The sequence below is a fragment of the Lampetra planeri genome, chromosome 62 (genome assembly GCF_965212315.1).
Source record: "Lampetra planeri chromosome 62, kcLamPlan1.2.h2, whole genome shotgun sequence".
NCBI lineage: Eukaryota > Metazoa > Chordata > Hyperoartia > Petromyzontiformes > Petromyzontidae > Lampetra > Lampetra planeri.
This window is the reverse complement of record NC_136168.1, coordinates 2,718,815-2,745,397: the sequence shown is the minus strand read 5'-3', so window position 1 is coordinate 2,745,397 and position 26,583 is coordinate 2,718,815. Positions and strand designations below refer to the sequence as shown.

General features: G+C 48.0%; 1 protein-coding gene across 1 annotated transcript in view; it reads left to right on the top strand.

Moving 5' to 3' along the window:
- Nucleotides 1-734: 734 nt before the first annotated feature.
- Nucleotides 735-26,583, top strand: part of LOC144736649 (growth/differentiation factor 8-like) — a 79,066-nt gene continuing 53,217 nt past the window's right edge. Inside the window, exon 1 of the mRNA XM_078619220.1 lies at nt 735-1,685. Coding sequence (XP_078475346.1) covers nt 1,229-1,685 — 457 coding nt within the window. The 5' untranslated portion in view covers nt 735-1,228. The remainder of the gene's footprint in view (nt 1,686-26,583) is intronic.

Sequence of the window (26,583 nt, the reverse complement as noted above, 5' to 3'; positions counted from 1 at the left end):
GTGGTGGGTGGGTTGTAGGTGGTGGTGGTGGGTGGGTGGTGGTAGGTGGTGGTGGGTGGTGGTGTTGGGTAGGTGGTGTTGGGTAGGTGGTGGTGGGTGGTGGTGGGGGGGAGGTGGTGTGGACATTGCCCGTGCGTTATTCGTGAGGAGCGGTGGCGCTGCGGTTAGCGCTACGGGCCAGATCCGACGGACGACACCGGAGTTCGATTCCCACCCGCGGCTAACATCGGCGGCGAGCGATTTTCTGTCCGAACCGGTCCCGGGTTCGTCCCCACCCCCCACCCTCCTCCTCCTCCTCCGTCTCCAAACCTCCAAACCATCGTGGTGAAGTATGGTGAAGCCCCCCCTCCCCCCCACCACTCCCCACCGCCCCCCTCCAATGATTGACAAAGCCATCGGAGTTGTTTTGTTGTTTGATGAACGTAGAGTAGAAGGGGGGCGGGGGGGCGGCGGTGTTACAACCCTTTCATCCAGCAGTGGATTGACAACAGTGTGGGGGGGGGGGGTGCCGTGCGCGCGTACATTTTAATATTTTTTGACGGAGCAATAAACGTCGGCTTGCGGAAGGCGTCCGTGTTTTTAGATTGCCAAAGCTATTAACATTGCGGGCGCAGTCCTTTGTGGGAACATCAGCCAATGGCTGGCACGCTCTCTCGCGATAATGAAGAGCAGCTGATAATATATATAAGAGACCTCATGGGTTGCATGCGTGTCATTTAGATGTCCAGTGGAGCTCGGTGCAACAGCACGGCAGCGCGTGGTGTCGTCGTCGTCGTTGTTGCAAAGAGGCGAGGAGGACTTATCTCTCATCAGCATCATCAGCAGCAGCAACAGCAGCATTATCAGCATCAGCTTCATCATCATCAGCAGCAGCATTATCATCAGCAGGAGCATCAGCTTCATCATCATCATCATCAGCAGCAGCATCATCATCGTCAGCAGCAACAACAGCATCATCATTATCAGCAGCAGGAGCATCAGCAGCAACAGCATCATCATCAGCAGCAGGATAATCATCATCACCAGCAGCAGCAGCATCATCAGCAGCAGGAGCATCAGCTTCACCATCATCATCAGCAGCAGCAGCAGCATCATCATCGTCATCACCAGCAGCATCATCAGCAGAAGGAGAATCATCATCATCAGCAGCAGCAACAGACTCATCATCAGCAGCATCATCACCAGCAGCAACAGCGAAAACAAAGTTCAATCCTCAACAACAACAACAATGCATTCGCTACTTTTCATCTCAAACCTTCTCTGCGCGCTCACGATTGGTCTCATGCAGAGTCAAAGCAAACTTGGGAGCAGCAGCAGCAGCAGTAGTAGCAGCAGCAGTAGCAGCAGCAGCAGCAGCCACCACAATGCCACGCACGACGGCGTAGAAGCAGCAGGCACCAGCGACCTGTCGCTACTGGATCTGGACGGAAACTGCTCCATGTGTTCCAGGAGGGAACACAGCAAAGTCTGGCGTCTCGAGTCCATCAGGTCTCAGATCCTGAGCGAGCTGAGGCTCAAGCAAGCGCCCAACATCAGTCGGGACACCGTCAACAGACTCCTGCCCAAGGCACCGCCTTTGCAGCAGCTGCTGGACCATTACGGATACCAGGACGTGTTAGAGGCTCGCAAACTGGACAGAGATAATCTCGCCACCACCGAGACCATCATCAACGTCGCGACTGGAAGTGAGTCGGTTGTGCCATCATCTCCCGTCCCCTCCTCCTCCCCCTCCTCCTCTCTCTAGCTCTCACTCTTCGTGTCGCTTTTGGCGTCTCGAGATGCGTCCGTCCGTCCGTCTCTCCAACGCTGTCTCTACATCCCAATGCCTCTGTCTGTGTACTCGCCTGTCTCTCTCCACGTCTGTATTTAGGTGTTTTGCTTTGTATCAAACTGTCCCTCCATCTCTCTCTCTCTCTCTACCTTCTCATCTCCCTCGCTTCGATATTTCCTCTCCTCCAACTCTCCCTATGTTCTCATCTCCATCTCTTCCTCCGTCTTATCTTTCCTCCTCTCTATTTCTCCGTCTCGATCTCTCAATCTTCTCTCTGTCTCTGTGTGTCTCTCTGTGTCTGTGTGTGTCTTTCTCTGTCTCTCTCTGTCTCTCTGTGTCTCTCTCTGTCTCTCTGTGTGTCTCTCTATGTCTCTGTGTGTGTCTCTCTCTGTCTCTCTGCATCTCTCTGTGTGTCTCTCTCTGTCTCTGTGTGTGTCTTTCTCTGTCTCTCTCTGTATCTCTGTGTGTCTCTCTCTGTCTCTGTGTGTGTCTCTCTCCGTCTCTCTGTGTGTGTCTCTCTCCATCTCTCTGTGTCTCTCTGTGTGTGTCTTTGTGTGTCTCTGTCTCTCTGCATCTCTCTCTGTGTCTCTCTTTCTGTCTCTTTCCATCTCTGTGTGTGTGTGTCTCTCTCCATCTTTCTGTGTCTTTCTCTGTCTCTGTCTCTCTGCATCTCTCTGTGTGTGTCTCTCTCTGTCTCTCTGTCTCTCTCAATCTCTGTGTGTGTGTCTCTCTCTCTGTCGCTCTCCGTCTCTCTGTGTCTCTCTCTGTTTCTGTGTGTCTCTGTCTCTCTGCATCTCTCTGTGTGTCTCTTTGTGTGTGTCTCTCTCTGTCTCTGTGTGTGTCTCTCTCTGTCTCTGTGTGTCTCTGTCTCTGTGTATCTCTCTGTGTCTCTCGCTCTCTGTGTCTCTCTCCATCTCTCTCAATCTCTGTGTGTGTCTCTCTGACGTGCACGACCAATGCGTCTCTTCCAAGCAGCCCTCCGTGGCGTCGAGGGGGGCTGGGAGGGAGCTGAGCTCCCTCGCACCCCCAAACCCATTTCTAAATTATTTCAACAACGTCTTTTCCTGAATACTGCGGGCGGGCTGGGGGACAAAACGCAACGCCAAATAAGTCGCAGCCGTTCCACCTCGTACGCGCGGCGTCTCAAAGCGTTTCGTATTTGACTCACATCGGTAACGTCTGCCACGTGTCGTGCATGCCCCCCGCCACCCAGCCAGAGTCTGTGAATGCACCAACCTCCCCCCCCCCCCGCGAGCTCCCCCCCTTTAAGCAAGGCCACGCTGCAGACTCCCTACCTGCTCAGTCTAAAGCGTAGGCTTTCGCGACCAATATTATTCATGGAATTCTGCATGTAAATTTCGACAGACCTGTTCTTCACCTGATGACGGCTGCTTGCGTTGTGGCCGAAACGTCGTGAGAATTATATTTTATGATGTTTTATTTTTTATTATTTTATTATTTCCCTTCTACGTGACTTTACCGAAAGAACCAAGAATATTCTGGATGTAATTGTGCGGCCAAAACGTCGCACTCAGATTGCTGCAAATGTTGTGGATTCGCTCTTCAACGCACCGGTTGGGCTGAAGTTTGCCGTTTTGTTTAAGCGACAAATCCCTCGCCGAGTGGCCGTGTCGGGTGGCGGAGGGCCCCGTCGCATTTCTACTTTGGCGATCTCACCCCCATGGAAACATTGACTATGAATCCCCCTCGCTCACTCGCTCGCTCGCGAGAGAGGAAAAGTTTTTTTTACAATTTTTTCAATTGTTTAATATTTGTATTATTTTATTATTTCCCTTCTACGTGACTTTACCGAAAAAACCTAAGAAAATGAATCCTCGCACGGAGTCTCTCCGTGCGCGTGTTGTGAGCATCGTCTCGAACGGTGCCTCGGGGAGACACGGGGAGGCGAGGGGAGAGGTGGGGTGGGGTGTGGGTAGGGGTATCGCCTGCATCGGACGCGTGGATTTTTTTTCTCACTTTGGAAGGTGTCCCTGGGGGTGGGTGGGGGGTGGCACCGCGGGGGTTGTTATCTCCACTCCAGACGGCGACCTCTGGGTGCAGCACGAGTCTCACCCAAGCCGCGTTCCCCACACACCAAATGGCCCGGGCGTGATAAGGGCCCCCCATCTGGGAGGCTGAGCGAAGTTTTCGTTGTTGTTGTTGTTGTTGTTTTTTGTTGTTGTTTGTTTTGTTGTTTTTGATTGTTTTTGTTGTTGTCTGTTTTTATTGTTGTTTGTTTTTCTTGCTGTTTGTTTTGTTGTTGTTTGTTTTGTTGTTGTGTTGTTTTTGTTGTTTTTTTGTTTTTGTTTGTTTTGTTGTTGTTTGTTTTGTTGTTGTTTGTTTTGTTGTTGTTTGTTTTTGTTGTTTTTGTTGTTTTTGTTGTTGTTTGTTTTGTTGTTTTTTTGTTTTTGTTGTTTTTTTGTGTTTGTTGTTGTTTGTTTTGTTGTTGTTTGTTTTTGTTGTTGTTTGTTTTTGTTGTTGTTTGCTTTTCTTGTTGCTTTTGGCTTGGTTCGTTACTCGGATTTGGGGGGGGGGATAACCAGGCGTCTATAAGCACGCATGCTTGTCGTTGCAATGACACGGATTCTTGAATCCATCCTGCGCGGAGCTTCGATTGCCCCCCCCCCCCCTCCACCACCTCGACCACCTCGACCATATGGATGTTGAACTTCTTTCGCGCCGTACGTAGCCAACCGTGCCAATCGGAGGTGCGGGGGAAGGACAACAAACTATGGGTCTCTGTGTGAGTCTATGGGTCTCTGTGTGAGTCTATGGGTCTAGTGTGAGTCTATGGGTCTCTGTGTGAGTCTATTGTTGTCGGTGTGTCTCTATTGGTCTGTGTGAGTCTATGGGTCGCTGTGTGAGTCTATGGGTCTCTCTGTGAGTCTGTGGGTCTCTGTGTGAGTCCATGGGTCTTTGTGTGAGTCTTTTGGTCTCTGTTTTAGTCTATGGGTCTCTGTGTGAGTCTATGGGTCTCTGTGTGAGTCTATTGGTCTCTGTGTGAGTCTATGGGTCTCTGTGTGAGTCTATGGGTCTCTGTGTGAGTCTATGGGTCTCTGTGTGAGTCTATGTGTCTATGTGTGAGTCTATGAATGCATGTTGAACTTCTTTCGCGCCGTACGTAGCCAACCGCGCCAATCGGATTCATCCCAAAATGTAGCAGCATCAACAACCCAATCTTGTGACTCGCTAGAGTGAGTGGAGCTCAAGGCATCGTGTGGCGTGGTGTATCGACAAGGCTCGGTTATTGCAACTCGTTACTCTACGGGACGTCTGGCAAACAAAAAAGTAACATTTAAAAAAACTATTTTTTAAAACACGCTTTTATGAAATGTACTAGTAATGGGAGAACTCCACGACTCCAGGAAGTGGCCCCGAAGCTTGCCACAACGTAAGGGGCCGTGGCCAATTACAGCCAACGTCATGAGCGCGGGCAATTAGAGCCAAGCCGAAACATAACATATTAAAAGAATGTTTAAAAATATATATGTATTTTTTATGATAGAATATAGTATTGTCATCAGTATGACATAATTATACCAAGTTTGTCGTCGATTCCACATTGGGAAGTGGGTTAAAATTGAGTAACAAGATTTGAGGATACGACAACAACAAAAGACAGAGTGAGTTCATAGAAAGCGTGTAAAAAGATCGTTTAATTTTTTTTACGATATAATATGGTATTGTCATCAGTTTGACATAAGTATACCAAGTTTGCAGCTGATACCTCATTAGAAAGTGGGTTAAAATTGAGTAACAAGATTTGAGGATACGACAACAGAGTGAGTTTAATAAAAGGCGTGTAAAAGAATGTTTTAAAATATATGTTTTTTTATGATAGAATGTAGTATTGTCATCAGTATGACATACGTATACCAAGTTTGCAGTCGATACCACATTGGGAAGTGGGTTAAAATTTTGTTACAAGATTTGAGGATACGACAACAGACAGAGTGAGTTAAAAAAGCGTGTAAAATGTTAAAAAATATTTGTTTTGGATGTTTTATGATAGAATATAGTATTGTCATCAGTAAGACATAAGTATACCAAGTTTGCAGATTGGGAAGTGGGTTAAAATTGAGTAACAAGATTTGAGGATACAACAACAACGACAACAACAACAGACAGAGTGAGTTGAAAGACAGCGTGGCAAAAAGCCACGTGGCAAGCTGCAGCGTGGGCAGCATTCTCTGGCACGTGGTCGTGACGGGTTCGTGCAAGATCCGACCACGTGTCCGGCCACGCACCTAGGGGGGGAGGGGGGGTGAGACATTTGTGACGATGTGTGACGAGGAGGGGGGGGGGGGTGAGAAATGTGACATCACATCAAAATGCGCAACTTTAAATAAATATAGACAACGCGTTCTACTTAAATTTCTATTTAAAGCTTTCGTGACTGCAGGGATTCATATTCTTGGTTCTTTCGGTAAAGTCATCACGTAGAAGGGAAATAATAAAATAATACAAATATAAAACAATTAAATTCTCACGATGATGATTGCTTGTGTTGCAGTCGAAACGTCGTGAGAATTGTATTGTTTTTTTTATTTTTATTATTTTATTATTTCCCTTCTACGTGACTTTACCGACAGAACCAAGAATACATTATACTTAATTAAATAGACTTTTTAATAAATGTTTTCTCCTACAACATCAGAGTGCAGCGCCACATTAAATACGCACTACAATCACACTAGTTTAAAGCGATCTGAAGCATGTTTTCGATTTTTTTTGGGAGTGGGGGGGGCAGAGCTTTGTGACGTCATATTTGAGGGAGGGGGGAAATCGTCCAAAATCGCGTGACGTCATTTATGGACGACCCCCAAGGTGCTTGCCACGAACGAAACACAATCCGTCGCTGATGTCATCAAGGAGCATGGACCATCATCACGTGACACTCCGGTCATCCTCGCAGCACCAGCAAGCAGCAGCAGCAAGCAGCAAGCAGTAGCAAGCAGCAGCAAGCAGCAGCAAGCAGCAGCAGCCAGCAGCAGCGAGCAGCAGCAGTAGCAGCAGCAGCAAGCAGCAGCAAGCAGTAGCAGCAGCAAGCAGCAGCCAGCAGCAGCGAGCAGCAGCAGTAGCAGCAGCAGCAAGCAGCAGCAGCAAGCAGCAGCAAGCAGCAGCAAGCAGCAGCAGCAAGCAGTAGCAGCAGCAGCAGCAAGCAGTAGCAGCAGCAGCAGCAAGCAGTAGCAGCAGCAAGCAGCAGCAGCAGCAAGCAGCAGCAGCAAGCAGCAGCAGCAGCAGCAAGCAGCAGCAGCAAGCAGCAGCAGCAAGCAGCAAGCAGTAGCAGCAGCAGCAAGCAGCAGCAGTAGCAGCAGCAAGCAGCAGCAGCAAGCAGCAGCAGCAAGCAGCAAGCAGTAGCAGCAGCAGCAAGCAGCAGCAGTAGCAGCAGCAAGCAGCAGCAGTAGCAGCAGCTTCGGCTTTTGGCTGCGAGCCATCGAACAAAGGCGGTGGTCACAGCATCGTGCGCAGAGGTCGCAACCGGGTACCCGATACCCGTACCCTACCCGTTTGCGACCCTGGTGCGGCCGGGTACGGGTACGGGTAAGGAATCAAAACCCGTTTGCGACCTCTGAGCGTGCGGCACTTTCAGACGGGCTGCTTCCGCGGCCGTCTGGAACGTTCTTCCTTGCGATATCAGGAAGCCACGACTAGGAGTTGTGCACTTTTGAATCATCTTCATCGACAAACTCATTTCTTTAGAACTGATTTGCGTGCGTTCCGTTTAGCAAGGTTGGCTACGTACGGTGCGAAAGAAGTTCAGCATACATACATTGACTCACACAGAGACTCATAGACTCACATAGAGACCAGTAGACTCACACAGAGACCCATAGACTCCCACAGAGACCCACAGATTCACACAGAGACCCATAGAGACACACAGAGACCCATAGACTCAAACAGAGACCCAGAGACTCACACAAAGACCCATAGACTCACACAGAGACCCATAGACTCACACAGAGACCAATAGAGACACACAGAGACGCATAGACTCACACAGAGACGCATAGACTCACACAGAGACGCACAGACTCACACAGAGACCAATAAACTCACACAGAGACCAATAGACTCACACAGAGACCCAGAGACTCACACAAAGACCCATAGACTCACACAGAGACCCATAGACTCACACAGAGACCCATAGACTCAGAGACCCATGGGCAGTGTGAGTCTATGGCAGTGTGAGTCTATGGGCAGTGTGAGTCTATGGGCAGTGTTGAGACTATGGGCAGTGTGAGTCTATGAGCAGTGTTAGTCTATGGGCAGTGTTAAGCCTATGGGTAGTGTGAGTCTATGGGCAGTGTTAAGCCTATGGGTAGTGTGAGTCTATGGGCAGTGTGACTCTATGGGCAGTGTGATTCTATGGCAGTGTGAGTCTATGGGCAGTGTTGAGTCTATGGCAGTGTGACTCTATGGGCAGTGTTGAGTCTATGGTGCAGTGGTGAGTCTGTGGGCAGTGTGAGTCTATGGCAGTGTGAGTCTATGGGTAGTGTGAGTCTATGGGTAGTGTGAGTCTATGGGCAGTGTGAATCTATGGGCAGTGAGAGTCTATGGGTAGTGTGAGTCTATGGGCAGTGTGAGTCTATGGGCAGTGTGAGTCTATGGGCAGTGTGAGTCTATGGGCAGTGTTGAGTCTATGGTGCAGTGTTGAGTCTATGGGCAGTGTTGAATCTATGGGCAGTGTGAGTCTATGGGCAGTGAGAGTCTATGGGCAGTGTGAGTCTATGGGCAGTGTTGAGTCTATGGGCAGTGTATAGTCTATGGGCAGTGTTGAGTCTATGGGCAGTGAGAGTCTATGGGCAGTGTGAGTCTATGGGCAGTGTTGAGTCTATAGGCAGTGTTGAGTCTATGGGCAGTGTTGAGTCTATGGGCAGTGTGAGTCTATGGGTAGTGTTGAATCTATGGGCAGTGTTGAGTCTATGGACAGTGTGAGTCTATGGGCAGTGTTGAGTCTCTGGGCAGTGTGAGTCTATGGGCAGTGTTGAGTCTATGGGCAGTGTAGAGTCTATGGGCAGTGTTGAGTCTATGGGCAGTGAGAGTCTATGGGCAGTGTGAGTCTATGGGAGTGTGAGTCTATGGGCAGTGTTGAGACTATGGGCAGTGTGAGTCTATGAGCAATGTTAGTCTATGGGCAGTGTTAAGCCTATGGGTAGTGTGAGTCTATGGGCAGTGTGAGTCTATGGGCAGTGTTAAGCCTATGGGTAGTGTTAGTCTATGGGCAGTGTGACTCTATGGGCAGTGTGATTCTATGGCAGTGTGAGTCTGTGGGCAGTGTTGAGTCTATGGCAGTGTGACTCTATGGGCAGTGTTGAGTCTATGGTCCAGTGGTGAGTCTGTGGGCAGTGTGAGTCTATGGCAGTGTGAGTCTATGGGTAGTGTGAGTCTATGGGTAGTGTGAGTCTATGGGCAGTGTGAGTCTATGGGCAGTGAGAGTCTATGGGTAGTGTGAGTCTATGGGCAGTGTGAGTCTATGGGCAGTGTTGAGTCTATGGGCAGTGTAGAGTCTGTGGGCAGTGTACGTCTATGGGCAGTGAGAGTCTATGGGCAGTGTGAGTCTATGGGCAGTGTAAGTCTATGGTGCAGTGTTGAGTCTATGGGCAGTGTGAGTCTATGGGCAGTGTAAGTCTATGGGCAGTGTGAGTCTATGGGCAGTGTGAGTCTATGGGCAGTGTGAGTCTATGGGCAGTGTGAGTCTATGGGCAGTGTGCGTCTATGGGCAGTGAGAGTATATGGGCAGTGTTGAGTCTATGGGCATTGTGAGTCTATGGGCAGTGTGAGTCTATGGGCAGTGTGAGTCTATGGGCAGTGTGAGTCTATGGGCAGTGAGAGTCTATGGGCAGTGTGAGTCTATGGGCAGTGTGATTCTATGGGCAGTGTTGAGTCTATGGGCTGTGTTGAGTCTATGGGCAGTGTGATTCTATGGGCAGTGTTGAGTCTATGGGCTGTGTTGAGTCTATGGGCAGTGTGAGTCTATGGGCAATGTGATTCTATGGGCAGTGTGATTCTATGGGCAGTGTTGAGTCTATGGGCTGTGTTGAGTCTATGGGCAGTGAGAGTCTATGGGCAGTGAGAGTCTATGGGCAGTGTTGAGTCTATGGGCAGTGTTGAATCTATGGGCAGTGTGATTCTATGGGCAGTGTTGAGTCTATGGGCAGTGAGAGTCTATGGGCAGTGAGAGTCTATGGGCAGTGTTGAGTCTATGGGCTGTGTTGAGTCTATGGGCAGTGTGATTCTATGGGCAGTGAGAGTATATGGGCAGTGAGAGTCTATGGGCAGTGAGAGTCTATGGGCAGTGAGAGTATATGGGCAGTGTAAGTCTATGGGCAGTGAGAGTCTATGGGCAGTGAGAGTATATGGGCAGTGTAAGTCTATGGGCAGTGTGAGTCTATGGGCAGTGTTGAGTCTATGGGCAGTGAGGGTCTATGGCACCGTGGGGGTGCATGGGGTGCAAGATGCCCTTTCTGTGGTTGTGAGACATTGGCTTGATCTGTTTTTAAGGAAGTTAAATCAACGAAAGTACAAATTACGTAGGGCACCTAAGTACAACTTACTTTGTTTCATCAAACCCTATGTGTTTATTAATATTATACATTTTAAACGAAGTTTAAGAACCCTGGCCTAATAGACATATGGATTTAACAGATGTTTTAGATATATTTTAATGGTTAGTTTGATCTTATAGATACTGCAGATATATCTAATAGATGGATGTAATCGATACTGTAGATAGATCTAATAATATATATCTAATAGATCGATACATCTAATTGATCTATCTAATAGATATATCGAATAGATAGATCAAAGAGACGTATCTAAAAGATGTTTCTCATTGATCCAACTAATATATCTAATAGATCTAATAGATGTACCTAGTAGTTAGAAATATCTCAAAGATCGATCTAATAGATGGATATGATAAATCGATAGATGTTCTAGATCGATCTAATAGGCGACTCACACTGACCCCAATGCAGAGCTGTCAAGCGGATTTGTGCCATCATCCATGGCCAATGCTCGGCTGCATTGTCGTCAAAAGTCACCTTTACTGCGAAGCAGCAATCCACTCTCTAGCATCTGCGCATTGATTCATTGACTCACATTGACTCACATTGATTCATTGCCTCATTGACTAAATGCCACACATTGACTAACATTGATCCATTGACTAAGTGCCACACATTGACTAACATTGATTTATTGATTCATTGACTCATTGACTAAGTGCCACACATTGACTAACATTGATTAATTAACTCATTGACTAATTGCCACAAATTGACTAACATCGATTAATTGATTCATTAACATCATTCACTAATTGCCACACATTGACTAACATTGATTCATTGACTCATTGACTAGTTGACACACATTGACTAAAATTGATTCATTGACTCATTGACTAAGTGACACACATTGACTAACATTGATTCATTGATTCATTGACTCATTGACTAAGTGCCACACATTGACTAACATTGATCCATTGATTCATTGACTCATTGACTAAGTGACACACATTGACTAACATTGATTCATTGATTCATTGACTCATTGACTAATTGCCACACATTGACTAACATTGATCCATTGATTCAATGACTCATTGACTAACATTGATTAATTGACTCATTGACTCATTGCCACATATTGACCGACATTGATTAATTGACATCATTGACTAATTGCCACACATTGACTAACATTGATTCATTGACTCATTGACTCATTGACTAATTGCCACACATTGACTAACATTGATTTATTGACTCATTGACTAATTGCCACACATTGACTAACATTGATTCATTGATTCATTGATTCATTAACATCATTCACTAATTACCACACATTGACTAACATTAATTCATTGATTCATTAACATCATTCACTAATTACCACACATTGACTAACATTGATTCATTGACTCATTGACTCATTGACTAAGTGCCACACATTGACTAACATTGATTCATCGACTCATTGACTCATTGACTAATTGCCACACATTGACTAACATTGATTCATTGATTCATTAACATCATTCACTAATTACCACACATTGACTAACATTGATTCATTGATTCATTAACATCATTCACTAATTACCACACATTGACTAACATTGATTCATCGACTCATTGACTCATTGACTAATTGTCACACATTGACTATCATTGATTCATTGACTCATTGACTAATTGCCACACATTGACTAACATTGATTAATTGATTCATTAACATCATTCACTAATTACCACACATTGACTAACATTGATTCATTGATTCATTGATTCATTGACTCATTGCCACACATTGACTAACATTGATTAATGTATTCATTGACTCATTGACTCATTGCCACACATTGACTAACATTGATTCATTGACTCATTGCCACACATTGACTAACATTGATTCATTGACTCATTGACTAAGTGCCACACATTGACTAACATTGATTCATTGATTCATTGACTCATTGACTAAGTGCCACACATTGACTCACATTGATTCATTGACTCATTGACTAGTTGACACACATTGACTAATATTGATTCATTGACTCATTGACTAAGTGCCACACATTGACTAACATTGATCCATTGATTCATTGACTCATTGACTAATTGTCACACATTGACTAACATTGATTCATTGACTCATTGACTAAGTGTCACACATTGACTAACATTGATTCATTGATTCATTGACTCATTGACTAAGTGTCACACATTGACTAACATTGATTCATTGACTCATTGACTAAGTGCCACACATTGACTAACATTGATTCATCGACTCATTGACTAAGTGCCACACATTGACTAACATCGAATAATTGATTCATTGACATCATTCACTAATTGCCACACATTGACTAACATTGATTCATCGACTCATTGACTCATTGACTAATTGCCACACATTGACTAACATTGATTCATTGATTAATTGACTAATTGATTAATTCACTCACGTTGACACATTTAGTCATTGATTCACAATTAACTCACGTTGACTCAAGTTTAGGCGGCATCACAGAGGGCACAGTGGAGGTGTAGAATGAAATTCCCACTCACCTTGTTGTGGAAGGCTCAAAGACAAAGACCCCCCGTGTAGCCTCAACAGACTGTAGGGGCAAGTGCTGTTAGCGAGTAGCACCTATGAAGGCCGGCACGGCACACGAGGGGGTGGATGGCCAGCACCACGCCCGACCGCCTTTGTCTCCCCGCTGTTGGTGGCCGCGTGCGCGAATCGAACTCGGGATCGTTGGGGGTTCGTAGCGCAGCGCGGCGCTCGCCGAAGGCTCGGCCATGCTCACACGCACACGCACACACACACTGGCACACACACTGGCACACACACGCACGCACACACGCACACACGCACACACGCACACACACATGCACACGCGCACACACACATGCACACGCGCACGCGCACACACACACGCGCGCACACGCACACACGCACGCACACACGCACACACACACGCACACACACATGCACACACACACGCACACGCGCACGGCGCGCGGTGGCGTGTGGGAGGGTGACACGTCACAATGGTCCCGGATACGCATCGGGCCTCGGCGTTATTATCGCCTCTGGCCATCTGGGGGGGTGGGCGGTGCAGAAGAGCTTCGTGGCTCATCGGATTCCTCCGGCATAAATAAATAAATAATACTGCTCTGATTCCGAGCTTCTCCTCCGTCTTATGCGTACACTCGCTGATGATGCTGATGCTGCTGATGCTGCTGCTGATGCTGTTGCTGATGTTGCTGATGCTGCTGATGCTGCTGCTAATGCTTCTGCTGATGCTGCTGCTGATGCTGCTGCTGATGATGCTGATGCTGCTGATGATGCTGCTGCTGTTGGAGGGCAGCAGCCGTGGATTATTTTTCTTTTTGACATCGAGTTGGTTCAGTGAGCCCCAGATGATTGCGTCAGGAGGAGCAGCGGAGTGGTGAACCATCGCTGCTGTGATGCCCCCTTCGTACAGAGGTCTCTGGCGTGAGTCCGTGGGTATCTGTGTGAGTCTGTGGGTCTCGGTGTTAGTCTATGGGTGTCAGTGTTGAGTCTATGGGTGTCAGTGTTGAGTCTATGGGTCTCAGTGTGAGTCTATGGGTATCTGTGTGAGTCTGTGGGTCTAAGTGTTAGTCTATGGGTCTCTGTGTGAGTCTATGGGTCTCTGTGTGAGTCTATGGGTCTCTGTGTGAGTCTATGGGTCTCTGTGTGAGTTTGGGTCTCGTGGTGAGTTTGGGTCTCTGTGTGAGTCTGTGGGTCTCTGTGTGAGTCTGTGGGTCTCTGTGTGAGTCTGTGGGTCTCTGTGTGAGTCTGTGGGTCTCTGTGTGAGTCTGTGGGTCTCTGTGTGAGTCTGTGGGTCTCTGTGTGAGTCTGTGGGTCTCTGTGTGAGTCTGTGGGTCTCTGTGTGAGTCTGTGGGTCTCTGTGTGAGTCTGTGGGTCTCTGTGTGAGTCTGTGGGTCTCTGTGTGAGTCTGTGGGTCTCTGGCGTGAGTCTGTGGGTCTCTGGCGTGAATCTGTGGGTCTCTGTGTGAGTCTGTGGGTATCTGTGTGAGTCTGTGGGTCTCTGTGTGAGTCTGTGGGTATCTGTGTGAGTCTATGGGTATCTGTGTGAGTCTGTGGGTCTTAGTGTTAGTCTATGGGTGTCAGTGTTGAGTCTATGGGTCTCTGTGTGAGTATATGGGTGTCAGTGTTGAGTCTATGGGTGTCAGTGTTGAGTCTATGGGTCTCAGTGTGAGTCTATGGGTATCTGTGTGAGTCTGTGGGTCTCTGTGCGAGTCTATGGGTCTCTGTGTGAGTCTGTGGGTCTCTGTGTGAGTATATGGTCTCTGTGTGAGTCCGTGGGTATCTGTGTGAGTCTATGGGTCTCTGTGTGAGTATATGGTCTCTGTGTGAGTCTATGGGTGTCAGTGTGAGTCTATGGGTCTCTGTGTGAGTCTGTGGGTCTGTGTGAGTTTATGGGTATCTGTGTGAGTCTGGGTCTCGTTATGAGTTTTGGTCTCGGTGTGAGTCTATGGGTCTTTGTGTTAGTCTGTGTCTGAGTCTATGGGTCTCTGTGTGAGTCTGTGTCTCTGTGTGAGTCTATGGGTCTCTGTGTGAGTCTATGTGTCTATGTGCGAGTCTATGAGTCTCTGTGTGAGTCTGTGGGTCTCTGTGTGAGTCTATGGGTCTCTGTGTGAGTCTATGGGTCTCTGTGTGAGTCTGTGGGTCTCTGTGTAAGTCTATGGGTCTCTGTGTGAGTCTATGGGTCTCAGTGTTAGTCTATGGGTGTCAGTGTTGAGTCAATGGGTCTCTGTGTGAGTCTGTGGGTCTGTGTGAGTTTATGGGTATCTGTGCGAGTCTGGGTCTCGTAGTGAGTTTTGGTCTCGGTGTGAGTCTATGGGTCTTTGTGTTAGTCTATGTGTCTGAGTCTCTGGGTCTCTGTGTGAGTCTCTGGGTCTCTGTGTGAGTCTATGGGTCTCTGTGTGAGTCTATGGGTCTCTGTGTGAGTCTATGGGTCTCTGTGTGAGTCTATGGGTCTCTGTGTGAGTCTATGGGTCTCTGTGTGAGTCTATGGGTCTCTGTGTGAGTCTATGGGTCTCTGTGTGAGTCTATGGGTCTCTGTGTGAGTCTATGGGTCTCTGTGTGAGTCTATGGGTCTCTGTGTGAGTCTATGGGTCTCTGTGTGAGTCTATGGGTCTCTGTGTGAGTCTATGGGTCTCTGTGTGAGTCTATGGGTCTCTGTGTGAGTCTATGGGTCTCTGTGTGAGTCTATGGGTCTCTGTGTGAGTCTATGGGTCTCTGTGTGAGTCTATGGGTCTCAGTGTGAGTCTATGGGTCTCTGTGTGAGTCTATGGGTCTCTGTGTGAGTCTGGGTCTCTGCGTGAGTCTATGGGTCTCTGTGTGAGTCTATGGGTCTTTGTGTGAGTCTATGGGTCTCTGTGTGAGTCTGGGTCTCTGTGTGAGTCTATGGGTGTCAGTGTTGAGTCTATGGGAGTCAGTGTTGAGTCTATGGGTCTGAGTGTGAGTCTATGGGTATCTGTGTGAGTCTATGGGTCTCTGTGTGAGTCTATGGGTCTATGTGTGAGTCTATGGGTCTATGTGTGAGTCTATGGGTCTATGTGTGAGTCTGTGGGTCTCTGCGTGAGTCTGTGGGTCTCTGCGTGAGTCTATGGGTCTCTGTGTGAGTCTATGGGTCTCTGTGTGAGTCTGTGGGTCTCTTTGCGAGTCGGTAGATCAATGTCCTCTTCGTAGATGTTGATGGCAGCGATGGGGGTGAATCGTCGCTGCCCTGATGATGCTGATGCCTCGTCCTCTAACTGCTCCGTGCGTGTGACCCGGCCACTGAGGCTTTCTCTGTACCACGCTCGTTCTCGGTCGTCGTCATCGTCATCATCATCGTCGTCATCGTCATCATCGTCGTCATCATCGTCGTCATCGTCATCGTCAACGTCGTCGTCGTCATCATCATCGTCGTCATCATCATCATCATCGTCATCATCATCGTCGTCATCAACATCATCTTCATCATCGTCGTCATCATCATCGTCGTCGTCATCATCATCGTCGTCATCATCGTCGTCATCATCATCGTCGTCATCATCATCGTCGTCATCATCATCGTCATCATCGTCGTCGTCATCATCGTCGTCATTGTCATCGTCATCATCATCATCATCGTCGTTATCATCATCATCGTCGTCATCGTCGTCGTCATCATCATCGTCGTCATCATCATCGTCGTCATCGTCATCATCGTCGTCATCATCGTCGTCGTCGTCATCATCGTCGTCATCGTCGTCATCATCATCACCATCATCGTCGTCATCGTCATCATCGTCGAGTGTCCGCATCAGCAGCTGCTGCTGCCACGCTTCGTGCCGTGCACAATGCGGTTCAGGGTGTCGTGGTCCATGACCTTCAGGGTGGAGATCGAAAGCCAGGGGATCTTCTGCGCCATCGCGTCTTTCACGACGACGACGAGGAGAAAGAGAAGGCTTGTTGGGGCGTGCGGGGTTAAATGACCATACTTCACCACGCCGGTCAGTGTGGGCTGGTAACAGTTTGGGTAGGGAGGGGAGGAGGGTTGTGTAGGATTGGTTATTGCTCTCCGCTGACTTTTCGTCACTAGTATAGCACTCATGTGTAGTGTAGTAAATAGTAGTGTAGTAGTGCATAGTGTAGTGCATAGTGTCGTGCATAGTAGTGTAGTGTATAGTGTAGTGTATAGTGTAGTGTATAGTGTAGTGTATAGTGTAGTGTAAAGTAGTGTATAGTGTAGTGTATAGTAGTGTATAGTGTAGTGTATAGTAGTGTATAGTGTAGTGTATAGTAGTGTATAGTGTAGTGTATAGTAGTGTATAGTGTAGTGTATAGTAGTGTATAGTGTAGTATATAGTAGTGTATAGTGTAGTGTATAGTGTAGTGTATAGTATAGTGTATAGTATAGTGTATAGTATAGTGTATAGTGTAGTGTATAGTGTAGTGTATAGTAGTGTATAGTGTAGTGTATAGTGTAGTGTATAGTAGTGTATAGTGTAGTGTATAGTGTAGTGTATAGTGTAGTGTATAGTAGTGTAGTGTACAGTGAAGTGTATAGTAGTGTAGTGTATAGTGTAGTGTACAGTGAAGTGTATAGTAGTGTAGTGTTAAGTGTAGTGTATAGTGTAGTGTATAGTGTAGTAGTGTATAGTGTAGTGTATAGTGTAGTGTATAGTATAGTGTATAGTGTAGTGTATAGTGTAGTGTATAGTGTAGTGTATAGTAGTGTATAGTAGTGTAGTGTACAGTGAAGTGTATAGTAGTGTAGTGTATAGTGTAGTGTATAGTGTAGTGTATAGTAGTGTATAGTGTAGTAGTGTATAGTGTAGTAGTGTATAGTGTAGTAGTGTATAGTGTAGTGTAGTGTATTGTAGTGTATAGTGTAGTGTATAGTGAAGTGTATAGTAGTGTAGTGTATAGTGTAGTGTATAGTAGTGTATAGTCGTGTATAGTGTAGTGTATAGTAGTGTATAGTGTAGTGTATAGTGTAGTAGTGTATTGTGTAGTGTATAGTGTAGTGTATAGTAGTGTATAGTGAAGAGTATAGTCGTGTATAGTAGTGTAGTGTATAGTAGTGTATAGTGTAGTGTATAGTGTAGTGTAGTGTATAGCAGAGGTGGGACAAAGTCATTGTTATGCAAGTCCAAGTCGAGTCGCAAGTCATCAAATTCATGACTCGAGTCTGACTCGAGTCCAAGTCACATGACTCGAGTCCACATCTCATAGGTGGGACAAAGTCATTGTTATGCAAGTCCAAGTCGAGTCGCAAGTCATCAAATTCATGACTCGAGTCTGACTCGAGTCCAAGTCACATGACTCGAGTCCACACCTCTGGTGTATAGTGTAGTGTATAGTAGTGTATAGTGTTGTGTATAGTGAAGTGTATAGTAGTGTAGTGTATAGTGTAGTGTATAGTAGTATATAGTGTATAGTCGTGTCTAGTGTTTGCGACTCCGTGCGAATTCCTCCAAGCCTCACCGTGACTCATCATTCACCGATGAGCGCTTGCCACGTGGTTAGCCACGCGCGGCGCATGTGTCCATCAGAGCCCCCGATCGCCTTCCACTCATGCGCTGGCTGTGACCGCGTCTGCCGGTATCGATGTCCGATCGATACGGAACATCAACAGCGTCCCCGGTGTCCCCATAGCGGACGGAATCCGGAATTTTTAAATTTCGATTTAAAGCTTCTTTCGTGACTGCAGGGATTCATCTTCTTGGTTCTTTCGGTAAAGTCACGTAGAAGGGAAGTAATAAAATAATAGAAATAAAACATAATAAAATACAATTCTCACGACATTTCGGCCACAACGCAAGCAGACGTCCTCAGGTGAAGAATGAAACACCACCAAGCTTGGAGCGTATATTTAAGCTGGGTTGGAGGGGGGGAGAAGAGCGCCTTGACACACCTGAGGACGGCTGCTTGCGTTGTGGCCGAAACGTCGTGAGAATTATTTTATTATGTTTTATTTTTATTATTTTATTACTTTCCTTCCACGTGACTTTACCGAAAGAACCAAGAAGAGGAATCCGGAAAGTTACGTGGACGGATCGTCTACCGGATTTTTTTTGGCAAACAGTTGATTTACGAATGCGATTGTTTTTTTGTTTGTTTGCAAATTGAATTCGGAAGATTGTGTTTAGACGGTTTGCTTTTCAAAGATGAACGTGTGTAGTGGGGAGCGGTGGTGAAGCGGTTAGCTCGCTGCGCTATGAACCCGGCTTCCCCAGTTCGATTACTGATCGTGACCAACACTGGTGACGATTATCCGCACCGATCCTGGGCCTCCGCTAGGTCGACTCAGCCTCAAATGAGTACCTGGTGCGATGTGCAGTAAACATCGCCACGAGGGAGACAAAGGTGGCCCGGGTGTGGTGTTGGCCACCCACCCCCTGGTGTGCCGTGCCGGCCTTCATAAGTTTACCATGGAAGTCCAGTTTACCATGGAAGTTCAGTTCACCATGGGAGTCCAGATCACCATGGGCAGGGGTCAGAATAACTGCGCCTCCAAAGCCGCATGAGGCTCACTCAGGGAGTGCGTCGTGACGTCACTCACCACCCTCTCCTATTCACTCACCCACCGTGCATTGAGGCCCTTGAAATACTGGGCTAGGAGCACCTAGCCTGGCACGAAGGGCTGCCACGTCACGTAGGTCGACTCAGCCTTAAATGAGTACCTTGGTGTATAAGCCTCAGCACTGGAGAGACAAAGGCGGCCGGGCGTGGGTGCGGTCCAGCCAAACGCTCCCCCTCCCCCCCCTCACCTCGTGTGCCGTTCCGGCCTTCATAGGTGCTCGCTAACAGCACTTGACCCAGAAGTATGCCGAGGCTTTACGGGGGACCTTTATCTTGTGTTCACGTGCGTGGGAGCGGTGGTGCAGCGGTTCGCGAAACTGCGCTAGAAACCCGGTCACGGCGAATATCAGTGGCAAAGGATGTGTCCTAATTCATCTATTTGTGGGCATCTGCCCCCTATAACCCCCCCCCAACTCAGCCTTACATAATGAGCGCCTGAATGAGATTGTGTAAACATTCACCCACCCCTGGGGCAGAGAGAGAGCGAGTGAGAGAGAGAGAGAGACAAAGACGGCCGGGGATTATGGCTCGGCCCACTCCACACCCGCAACGGCACCTTAGAATCTAAATATGTATTCGTACTGCAGGAGGAATCCGATGAGCTATGAAGCGCTTTGCAACAACAAACTAAACATTTCAAAAGCGAACTGGCCACACCACAAATGATAGCTCAACAAAGTGGCCAATTATTTGGACAATTATAGCAGCAACATCATCGAAATAGTCTCACTGTGTTCGATTCCCGCCCACGGATACCAACCACCGATTGTCTGATCCGGTCCTGGGACTCACCCTAGGTCGGCTCGGCTTCAAATGAGAACCTGGTGAAGTCAGGGCCTGATTAAGATTGCGTAGGCCCGTGGGCTAGAGGTACTGTGAGTCCCCCAGTAATATCTTCAAAAGGAAAACAAAGTTAAAGAAAAAAAAAATTACAAGGCGAACAACAAATACATATGATAATTGGTTTTTTACCCTTTTATCTGGCAACAAAACTGACACCTTTTTACGAGGAGTCATGTTTGCATAGACCACAATACCTGCAGTCATAATGCAAACAAAAAAAATAGCTCTGAATGTATGCACTGTCCTTGAAGTTGATTGGTCCACACCCGAGACAGCTTTCCTTAGAGCCTAGTCTCACATGGTGTTGGACCAGATGACACCAAAAGGCGCACAACCGAAAGACAATGCACCATCAGAGTATGAGAGCTCGGGGTAAGCATTTACACCATTGGTACCTCATTTGCCAGTAAAAAATTATGATAATTGGGTTTTTACCCTTTTATCTGGCAACAAAACTGACACCTTTTTAGGAGGATTCATGTTTTATTAATTTTAATGTTTTACCTACGTGACTTTACCAGCGACTTGGCTATCACAAATGATAGCTCAGCGAAGTGGGATTATCATCATCTTCGTCATCACGTGGACATTCATGGCAGACAAATACTCTAAAATGCGTGGCGTCGATTCAAAGCGTGGAATCGAGGACCCGGAGAAAAATCCACGCGACCACGGGGAGAGAGAGACACGCAAACTTCAAATATACAGCAGCAGGCGTCAGGGTCGGGATCGAACCCACGACCTCCTGTATACCAGGCGAGGCAGTTAACATCTCCTAGCCACCGTGATGATGATGAAAGAGAGAGACACGCAGACTCCAAATATACAGCAGCAGGCGTCAGGGTCTGGATCGAGCCCACGACCTCCTGTATACCAGGCGAGGTAGTTAACATCTCCTAGCCACCGTGATGATGATGAGAGAGAGATACGCAAACTCCAAATATGCAGCAGCATGCATCAGGGTCGGGATCGAACCCACGACCTCCTGTATACCAGGCGAGGTAGTTAACATCTCCTAGCCACCGTGGTGATGATGAGAGAGAGACACGCAAACTCCAAATATGCAGCAGGCGTCAGGGTCGGGATCGAGCCCACGACCTCGTGTATACCAGGCGAGGTAGTTAACATCTCAGAGCCACCGTGATGATGACGATGAGAGACGCAAACTCCAAATATACAGCAGCAGGCGTCAGGGTCGGGATCGAGCCCACGACCTGCTGTGCACCAGGCGAGGTAGTTAACATCTCATAGCCACCATGACACATTGCCCGCAGCAGTTAAAGGCTGCGGATAAGGGGGCAGCAGCAGCAATACACGCGAGGTCGGAGGGGGGGGGCTCCCTTTTGTGCTTGTGTATCAACGCACAACTTGAATGGGGGGAGGGGAAGGTGGGGTGCGGGAGAGAGTCTCTATAAACAATGGGCCCGATGGGTAAATACGAAATGTCGAGTGTATTGGGGGGAGGAGTGGTGATGGGGTGATGGGTGTGGAGCGGTGGCAGGAGGAGGCCTGTGAATTGACGCTGCTGCTGCTGCAACGGTGGGCGAAAATTAGCGACGCTCTCACAATAACGAGCCGGGCGGCGGGCGGATAAAATGCGTCAAGTTGGCACAGTCGGGGGGGTTACAGCTGGTGGTGCCGTCCGCCGGTCATCTCGCTCAGCCGAGTCGTGGCACCTGCCTGGATCTGTCCCGTGACCTCCTCCTGTCAGCCAGGCCTTCGACAATCCACGTGGCTCTCCAAGTGCACCTGGCCTGGCACAGACGCCGTCACTTAGCGGGTATTGGTGTTGGTGCGTTGGCAAGGCGGTTAGCGCGCTGCGCTCTAAAACCCCGGCCACTTGGGTTGGCATTCCGGGCCACGGCTACTCATCAGTGATATTTGAATCGATTCTGTCCCTCCAAATGCTCCCCCCCCTCCATTCCATCCTTGGTCGCTCTGCTATCAACTCGCGCTGGACCAGAATGGTGAAGTATGGCCAAACAAAGCCTTATGACCGATCCGAACGGTCATTGGTGGAGAGCGGGTGGTGTGGAGAGGAGGGGGGGGGTGTATCCATTTAGCAGTGGAGAAACACGTCCAGACACGTAGAAGGCACTTGTATATATGTGTACACGGGGTTATATTTCTGGTAGGAACCTCCTGGTTACACCAGCCCACAGGGGATTGTTGTGTCCGTCGTGCAGGAAGGGGCCGGGTGGGGAGGGAGGGGCTGGGTGGGGTGGGGAGGGTGGGGCTGGGTGGGGAGAGGCTGGGTGGGCAGGGTGGGCAGGGGCTGGGTGGGGGGTGGGAGGGGTGGGGCTGGGTGGGGAGGGGCTGGTTACCCCGTGGTGTCCTTATAAAACTCAACGTTTAACTTACTCACGCCGGCTTGTGCCCGCCCTCACAGTCGGGCATATTTGCGGAATACACCACGCCGCCGTTGACCCTGGCCATTGACCGAGCAACCCAACGTTCCTACCAGCTCCCTCCGCAAGGAATGTGCTTCTCACGAGATATTGTCCAGAACGCAGCTAAGGCTTGGGGCTTGGAGAGTTGAGGATTATTGGCACACGGCACTACCACTAGATCAGGCGACAGGGTGGTAACACCTATTCACAACGATGTCGCCGCTACAGTATTGTTCACGACATTCGTACAATCCTAGGAAGAGGAGTCAGATTAGAATTGGAGGACACAATGAAGGCGGTAGAGATGGGGGCGGAGTGAAATTCATCAGGTGGAGATATTTACCCACAATTAATTCACAAACAGCGTTAGGAGCCCGTCCATAAATGACGTCACGCGATTTTGGAATATGTTTGACCTCCCCTCTACCTCGTCACACGGCGTCACAAAAAGTTAGACCCCCCCTCAAATATGACGTCACAAAGCTCTGCCCCCCCCCCCCCCAAATTTTTTTTATAAAACATGCTTCAAATCTCTTGAAACTATTGCCATTGTAGTACGTATTTAATGTGGCGCTGCACTCTGATGTTGTAGGAAAAAACATTTACGAAAAAGTCTATTTAATTAAGTAGAACGTGTTGTCTACATTTATTTAAATTTGCGCATATTTACGTGACGTCACATTTCTCAACCCCCCCCCCTCGTCACACATCGTCACAAATGTCTGACCCCCACCCCCCCCCTAGGTGCGTGACGTCATTTATGGACGGCCCCTTACGCACTTACGGCTAAGTCTACTACTATACGTACGCGTACCAGCAGTATTTGTCCTATGGATAAACTCGCCCCGGCCATGTGAACGTGGAATGTCCACCCTGGGTTGTAAGCAGCAGATGAGCAACGTTCCGATATTAACTTTAACTTTGTTTTTCAACTTTGTATATTTGTAGAGTAGAACCCCTCCTAACGACCACCCTTGGTAACGACTAATCGCTTAGCGTCAGGCCTCCATAGAGCCCAATGTGTAGTGTATAGTGTAGTGTATAGTAGTGTAGTGTATAGTGTAGTGTATAGTGTAGTGTATAGTAGTGTAGTGTATAGTGTAGTGTATAGTCGTGTATAGTAGTGTAGTGTATAGTAGTGAATTGTATTGTATAGTGTATTGTAGTGTATAGTGCAGTGTATAGTAGTGTAGTGTATAGTGTAGTGTATAGTGCAGTGTATAGTAGTGTAGTGTATAGTGTAGTGTATAGTCGTGTATAGTCGTGTAGTGTATAGTGCAGTGTATAGTAGTGTAGTGTATAGTCGTGTATAGTAATGTAGTGTATAGTAGTGTATTGTAGTGTAGTGTATTGCAGTGTATAGTGTAGTGGAGTGTATAGTAGTGTAGTGTATAGTGTAGTGTATATTAGTGTAGTGTATAGTAGTGTAGTGTATAGTGTAATGTATGGTGTAGTGTATAGTAGTGTAGTGTATAGTAGTGTAGTGTATAGTAGTGTAGTGTATAGTTTATAGTAGTGTAGTGTATAGTAGTGTAGTTTATAGTAGTGTAGTGTATAGTAGTGTAGTGTATAGTAGTGTATAGTAGTGTAGTGTATAGTAGTGTAGTGTATAGTAGTGTAGTGTATAGTGTAGTGTATAGTAGTGTAGTGTATAGTAGTGTAGTGTATAGTGTAGTGTATAGTCGTGTAGTGTATAGTAGTGTATAGTAGAGTAGTGTATAGTGTATAGTGGTGTAGTGTATAGTAGTGTATAGTAGTGTATAGTATCATAGTGTGGTGCCTCCATAGAGCCCAATGTGTTCGCTTACCGACCATTCCCCTGTTTACGAGGGGCTGTTGTAGGTCCAGTAACTATGAATCAATACATTGATTAACCATGCTTCCTTCAATTGTATGTGTCCATAATGTTGTTGATATCTTTACGTATTCACATCCATTGTATTAAATATCACAAAGTGCGCTTTTTGGGTTACAAAGGGTAACTTTCGTTGCTGTCGGAACGAATTAATCCTTTTCGCGAGCATTTCATTTGACTCGCTAAACGAACAAATCGCGTAACGACCGCTTTCGTGGGACAAATTACTGTCGTTCTAGTGTCTAACTATAGACTCTATCTTTGTGGCATTCACATATATATGTGTGTGTGGGGTGGAGCGCTCGTATAGTGGTTAGCGCTACACTGCGCTACGGACCCGGCCACCCGAGTTCGATTCCCGCTCACGGCCACCGAACACCCAGTGACGATTATCCGGAACCGGTCCTAGGTCGACTCAGCCTCAAATGAGCGCCCTGGCGCGGTGCGTAGTAAACATCGTCACTGGGGGAGATAAAGGCGGCCGGGCGTGGTTTGCCGGCGACCCCCACCCCCTCGTGTACCACAGTGCCGGTAGCCTGCATAGCAGAGATCGCAAACGGGTTTTGATTCCTTACCTGTACCCGGCCGTACCCGTACCCTACACCCGTACCCGGCCGGGTACGGGTATCGGGTACCTGATTGCGACCTCTGGGATGAAGCCATGTTGCAGGCGCGGGTGGGTTGATTCTAGGAACTTGAATTGTGAGAAGAGACAAGACGTTGGGAAATGAGTGACAAACGGTGACTCACCAGTGACTCACGGCCTACCCGTACCCGGCCGCACCAGGGTCGCAAACGGGTACCCGTACCGGGTTTCGGGTAGGGTATGGGTATCGGGTACCCGGTTGCGACCTCTGGCCGGTATCCTTCATAGGTGGCGCTGCTACTCGCTAACAGCACTTGCCCGCCCCCCAGCAGGCTGCTATACGGGTGATCTTTGCCTTGCATAGGTCTCCGAAAATGCTTACGGGGGTCTCTCCCCCCACCACCACCACCACCCTTTTTTGTTATCTGGAAGCATTTCATTAATCGCGGCCTTGCAGAGCACGCGATCATTGTGATGAAGGTAGGGGGCTGCGTATCGAGAACACGACTACGGCAAGAGAGCCCCCCCCCCCACCACCACCAACCCCCCCACCACCACCAACCCCCCCACCTTTTATAAATCTGGTGGCTCTGCCAGACCTCGCTTTTCAACGGGGCCTTTGTGATTGTAATGAGGGGTCCGTGCTGTGCACTAATTTCACCCGGGGGCCCTTGCATCAGCAGCGGCGGCAGCAGCAGTAGGGGCAGCAGCGGCAGTAGGGGCAGCAGCAGCAGCAACAGCAGCATCAGCAGCAACAGCAGTGGCAGTAGCAGCAGCAGCAGCAACAGCAGCAGCAACAGCAGCAGTATGGGCATCAGCAGCAGTAGCAGCAGCAGGGGCAGCAGCAGCAGGGGCAGCAGCAACAGCAGTGGCAGTAGCAGCAGCAGTAGGGGCAGCAGCAACAGCAACAGTATGGGCATCAGCAGCAGTAGCAGCAGTAGTAGGGGCAGCAGCAACAGCAACAGTATGGGCATCAGCAGCAGTAGCAGCAGCAGTAGGGGCAGCAGCAACAGCAGCAGTGGTGAAAATGTGAAAGTCGGTGCGTGAGTGTGTGTGAGTGTGTGTGTGAGTGTGTGTGAGTGTGTGAGTGTGTGTGAGTGTGTGTGTGAGTATGTGCGTGAGTGTGTGTGAGTAAGTTTGTGTGTGAGTAAGTTTGTGTGTGTGTGTGTGAGTGTGTGTGAGTGTGTGTGTGAGTATGTGCTTGAGTGTGTGTGAGTAAGTTTGTGTGTGTGAGTGTGTGAGTGTGTGTGAGTGAGAGTGTGTGTGTGAGTGTGTGTGTGAGTGTGTGAGTGTATGAGTGTGTGTGTGAGTGTGTGTGTAAGTGTGAGAGTGTGTGTGTGAGTGAGTGTGTGCGAGTGTGTGAGTGTGCGTGAATGAGTGAATGTGTGAGTGTGTGTGAGTGTGTGTGCGTGAGTGTGTGTGAGTGAGTGTGTGTGAGTGAGTGTGTGTGAGTGTGTGAGTGTGCGTGAATGAGTGAGTGTGTGAGTGTGTGAGCGTGT